The 5,460-nt window shown below is 37.5% G+C and overlaps 1 protein-coding gene across 2 annotated transcripts; it reads right to left on the bottom strand.

The window, feature by feature from the left end:
- Nucleotides 1–6: 6 nt before the first annotated feature.
- LOC103155066 (uncharacterized) lies at nt 7–4,582 on the bottom strand. Of its 2 annotated transcripts, XM_016663258.1 has the most exons (5): nt 4,475–4,582; nt 4,140–4,219; nt 2,993–3,602; nt 1,752–2,234; nt 7–1,663 (listed from the first exon to the last, which is right to left on the bottom strand). In XM_016663258.1, exons 3-5 carry the CDS (start codon nt 3,161–3,163, stop codon nt 1,196–1,198), a joined length of 1,122 nt encoding a protein of 373 aa, XP_016518744.1. In that variant the 5' UTR covers nt 3,164–3,602; nt 4,140–4,219; nt 4,475–4,582; the 3' UTR covers nt 7–1,195. The 2 variants fall into 2 exon arrangements, with proteins under 2 accessions (XP_016518744.1, XP_007576658.1); XM_007576596.2 differs by having other exon boundaries at nt 4,140–4,582.
- Nucleotides 4,583–5,460: the final 878 nt, after the last annotated feature.

The raw sequence follows: 5,460 nt of genomic DNA, 5'->3' as shown, positions 1-5,460 counted from the left end.
TTTTTTGATATGTTGAACTGTTCATAAATTACGGTAATGGGAATTACACATGCGGAATCCTGTCGGCGCCGACAGGTTGGTCATAAGAGGGTTAATTCCTAAACACACCCTTTCACATTGAGGTAGAACATTTTAAAAGAAACATCTTTTTAACAAGTGTTATCTTATGTTGTCAACATTGTTCATACTAACAGAAAAGGGTAAAGAAAAAGTATTTTTGATGAACTTGTCAAACTCTGAATTTAGTTGTATTGCAAGCATTTTTCTGTAAACATCTGGACTATTAAAACATCCAAATAAAATTTCAGCTGAGTGTCGGAACTCAATTTCACTCAACAAATGTGAAAACCAACTACTGGTCTAATTGCAACAGGCGATTATTATAATTCTGCAAATGATCCAAAATTGGAAATTGTTTACCCTTTAGTTTTTCATGCTAACAAACCTTTAGACATTGCACAGCTTTTAAGCATTGAAAATGGAATACCACAGTTTAACAATCACAGCATCATGAACATGGTTGATGATAATACAAAATAGAGTGTTTATTTTAGCAAAGATGTCAACTACCTTTTCAAGCTTAAATAATATCCATCAACATGAAATTGCTTGCCAAGATACTGTCAAACTCTGCTCTAAATTCCGGGTAGGAACTGTAAGTGTAAGGCACATCAATGATTACTCCACATGTGTGTGCAACAGGTCTTCTCCCAAAACCTGTTTCAGCATTAAAGGTCACCTTAATTTCTTCTGTGCATAAAACTGACGAACCTGTGCAAAATCGCAAGAATTTCTCTAGTTTGTGCTGATCTGCATTCCTAATATACCTTTGCAAGTAAGTAAATGTTGTCTGTTCTTTTTGTGATAGGGACAAAGCCTCTGTTTGCAGCATGTCAACTACTTTTTTGTTTGTTGGTTTTTTAGAGTCGTATAAATGAAGGACATCAGCTGGATGAGACAGATTCAATGCAATCAATGTTTTTGAAAATCTCAAAAGCAATCCATGATGTACTTTGGTTCTTGCAATATGACTTTATGAGCCATGACTTTTATTGCTTGCTTGACATTTTCCTGACATGGAATGCTGTGAGCCCCCATCTGTGAAAACAGATCCAACAAATTGTCCTCCTCATCCTCTTCCAGTACATCACTGAGGGCCTTCTCAATGATACTTCGCTCGCTCTCTGACAAATACTTAGGAGAAGGAGGAAATCAAAACTACTTCTTCTACAGCTTGAAGACCAAGTACAGAGGCAATTATGAATGCCTTGGACAACCTGACTGGAAATATGCCATGATCAATGAGTCCTTCTGCCCAAATTCGGCCTAGTGCATACCACCTCTCTTCAGAAAAGTCTGGTCTGAGTTTTGGCACCCTCTCCTCCTCCCCTTCACAGAGCTCCAAGAACTGCTCCCAGAAAGCTGTATACACATCCCTTGATACTCCACTGTTGTCCACAGCCATTTCATTATTAAATTCCATTTTTAATTCCGATTCCATTATACTTTTGTCCATGAACAAATTAAGAAGGTCATCTATGACCATGGCATGCCGGATATGTGCATACCTTGGGTCTTTGGGATGTACTACACCTCGAGTAGCAGACGGTAATGCATCATTTGCTGTTGAAGGGATCATGTGTACTACAGCCGTTTGTGGAGCCTGGAACATAACATTAATAACAGTACATTTTAGTTGTTGCAAACAAATCATATACAGAAGAAAATAAAACCTCAACACAAAAACTTACTTCTGAAAAGTTTCCGGCTTCCATCTCAATATGACTGTCCATCATGGGAAGAGTAGAAGCAAGCTCACCATCACCATCTTGTGACCTTGACCCTATTTGAACTACTCCAGAATCCTCCATCTCATCCAGACCGTCAATGTTGTTGAAGTTGACCGTCACAGTTTCTGTTTCTTGAATTACCACTGGGTTTTCCATATCATCAACTGCATAGAAATACTCAGTTTCCTGGTTTGAGGGACCAGGTGTTGAATGTAATGCAGGATATAAAAGTTCAACATTGTCATCAATGACATACACTGGATCATGACCTTCAGTTCCATCTGGTAAAGCTTTGGGTTGTGGACTCAGCGATGCTTCATCATCTGAGATAAGGTGCTGGCTTGAGTTTCCTGATGTATAGCCTTGCAAAGACTTCATTGACGTTAATGGCTCAGCAGAAGGGGCAGAAGTCGAGTGTCGAGTATGTCTTCCAACATTGTGAGGCTATTTAAAAAGAAAAAACAAAACAACAATCTTCACATTTGCTAAAAGTAGTCATTTGGTGGTTTTTAGCCAGTTACTTTACAACTCAATCACAGCATTTCATCAATGAGCAGGTGAGACAATCGGGTAGCCAAACAATACAGTTAAGCAAGGGAGGAAGTTCCATTTCATCACTTAACCATAAACAGGGAAATTTGTTAAGAGCATGTTTATGTTACAATGAAATTTTACATAAAATGTCATGTAAAAATTGTGTATTGTGTTCAAGCTGCAGGGCCAAAAATGACAAGTAGCAATGCATATCAGATGTGTTATTCTCATTAATCAACTTTTTGAGACCCTTAAGTCAAACTAAGATTCAAATGTTTAGATAAGCATTTGGTTCAGAGTCACAGACCTCGTCTCTGGTACACCTTTAATGAAAACTTAAGGTTCTGACTAAGAATAAGTTTTAATGTCCAACTCCACTTAAAAGTCCTCAAAAATATTGATTTATTGCAGTCTCTTTTAGTACAAATTATGCATTATTTATATTATAACTTAAGTTCCTTTAAACTTTTGGGTGGGGGTTTTCCATGTCCTGGATGGCTGAGAACCTATAAATATGTAGAAGTTGATATTGTGTTTAGTTTAACCAAACCAAACCATTTTTTGGTTTGTTTAACCAAAACATTTTCTTATTTGTTTTATATACCAAACTAAAAATGCCATTTGAATTGACTGGCACCTTTTAACGGTTTTGTTTAAGTAGATATTACCTGTTCAAAGTCTTCTTGGTCCTCTGATGAATATGAGGAATGCTCCAAGTCCTTGGTGCACAGATAAAGCCGTAACATTTTAAGTTTAAACTGTTCATACAGTTCTGTAAGAGTACTGTCCAGAGATACAGTTTGTCTTTTGAAGTCGCACATGCTAAGTGTAAAGTCCATAATGGATCCCTTTGATGATAATCCACAAGGAAAAAACAACTCTTGCAATGGTCATGACTTCTGACACAGTGGTGTTTTTCTCGAGTGCAAGATGTCTGGTTCCACCTCCAAATTTGGACCTCACTTGATGAAAATCTCCGCTTTGAAAATGCAGCCATCCCACTTCAACTCTGCGTTTGGATTTTACTGCATTGTTGTTTTTAGGTCTTGCCATCAAGACAGAATTTCTCACAGTTGTTTGCTGGGGTACTTCAACATGTCTTTTCCTTGTCATCAGCCTTGTCTCAATCGTTTGTCTAATTCTATTTAAAATGCCTTCCTTGTCGAAATTTGCTTCCCTCTGTCGACAAAATGACATAACAGCCAAGCGGTCACCATACGAAGGGACATATCGGGCAAATTCTTCATCTTTCATGACAGAAATGACGCCTCTGTCAATCTGCAATTAGATATAAACATTTAAAGACTACAATTAGATTTATACTTAATACAGTAAAACTTTTAAGTAAATGCTGTGCAGTACTTTTTTATGGTATATAAGATTGTGTTATGTTTTGTATCATGCTGTATTGCAGGGGTGGGCAATCCTGGTCCTCGAGGGCCAGTGCCCTGCAGTTCTTAGATGTCTCCCTGGTCCAACACACTTCATTGAAATTGCTGAATCACCTCCTAAGTGCAGTCAAGTTCTCTAGAGACCTGCTAATGACTTAATTATTTGACTGGGGTGTGTTGAAGTAGAGACGCATCTAAAAGTTTCAGGACAAGGCCTGGAGTTGCCCACCTCTGCTGTGTTGTCATTTTACTTTGAGATTGAAGGAGTGGTCAGTGGGAAAGAATTTCCCTTTCGGGACAACAATGTTAAAAGTTTACTTCCATTACAACACAATGAACCAACATACTTTTTGTACAAAAATTTATACACTTAGAATTAAACAAGGTCTAGTCTTACTATAAACTTTATAACTGAATGCTTCACCTTATCAGCTTTCATATGATTTATGTCTTCTTCCATAACATGCCTTGATCGAAGGAAGGCTTCAAGGTCCTCCTCCATGCCTAAACACAATATGGAAGATGTATAAGTAGTCCATAAATACATATTTTACAAACAAAGCTTTCAAAATTCACAATGTACACAATTAAAACTACAAGAGTTTAAACTCATAAGTATTGCATTATTTCAATGTCACTTTTCTGTGGGGCACCATAAATTATATAAGCTGCAGTGTCCGCGTGTAAGCAGTTAAGAGATAGAGAAAAAGACAGAATCTACAACAGAAAGAAACAACTAAAAAGATAAAATAAACTCACCAGAGCTGCCCAGCCATCCTAGTAAAGCTGTGCCTCTCAATTCCAGTCCTCACGCCCCCCTGCTGATCCAAATGATTGCATGACCATCAGGTACTGCAGAAGCCTGTTAACCACCTACAGATTCAATCCAGGTGTGTGGCAGAAGGGAAACACCTAAAACATGCAGGGCAGGGGGTCGTTCGACTGGACTTGAGAAACACTATAGTAAAGGGAAAAACAGGAAGTGGTCATGGGGTCCTCAGACTTTCTGGTGCCCCAAAATAATGCCTGATTTTTTTCACATTCCGTTTATGTCTGACGGTGTTGACAAAAACTTTGAACACCATTTCAATTGAGTTGAAAATATATAAAAATATTTTTTAATTCTATGTATTGATACTTTTATAATCATTTATTTGGATACTTAATTGTCATAATATATTATTCTAGTATTCTTTTCATTGTTTTAGACTATTATAATGTACCGAGTTCTACTACAGAATTTCAATAGAATATAGACAAAATATAATTTCTTCAGATATTGTCCGAAAAGGTAGTGTGTAGGTAGACATTAGTCTTCCTTGTGAAAAGGTAGGTAGACATTAGTCTTCCTTGTGATTGGATCTCGAATCTCATGTTTTCCAGGTGGCTGTAGTCATATGCCATGAATCTGCAACCGTGACATCAGCAACCGAAGGCATCATCAGACCGTAGCACGAACCGCCACGAAAGTTCTGCTGGCATTGATAATTCTCATATTTCAGGAACATCTAACTGCCAAATAAAAAAAACTATTCTGTATTTTGAAAGATGGTGTCAGCCCTAGCCATGCTATAAATCCCCATATGTTCTATAAATAATAGTGACACCTCCAAACAACTGACGTAGTGTAATAAAGCACACTTTAGCCTGATGAAGTTGTATAGTCTAGTTATTGTCATTAATAAATTGGTCGTAAACGACATAATTTACATCATCGTTAACGAAATTAACGTTGCATTCCCCGC

This window comes from Poecilia formosa, unplaced genomic scaffold (assembly GCF_000485575.1).
Source record: "Poecilia formosa unplaced genomic scaffold, Poecilia_formosa-5.1.2 Scaffold411, whole genome shotgun sequence".
Taxonomy (NCBI): Eukaryota; Metazoa; Chordata; class Actinopteri; order Cyprinodontiformes; family Poeciliidae; genus Poecilia; species Poecilia formosa.
The sequence above is the reverse complement of the archived record's forward strand: the minus strand, read 5'-3'. Positions and strand labels throughout refer to the sequence as shown.

Coding starts and splice junctions, on each gene's coding strand:
- LOC103155066 (XM_007576596.2), bottom strand. CDS start 3,163: ATGGACTTTACACTTAGCATGTGCGACTTCAAAAGACAAACTGTATCT. Junction 2,235..2,992: donor ACCAAGAAGACTTTGAACAG/GTAATATCTACT, acceptor CTTTTTAAATAG/CCTCACAATGTTGGAAGACA. Junction 1,664..1,751: donor AAGCCGGAAACTTTTCAGAA/GTAAGTTTTTGT, acceptor GTTATGTTCCAG/GCTCCACAAACGGCTGTAGT.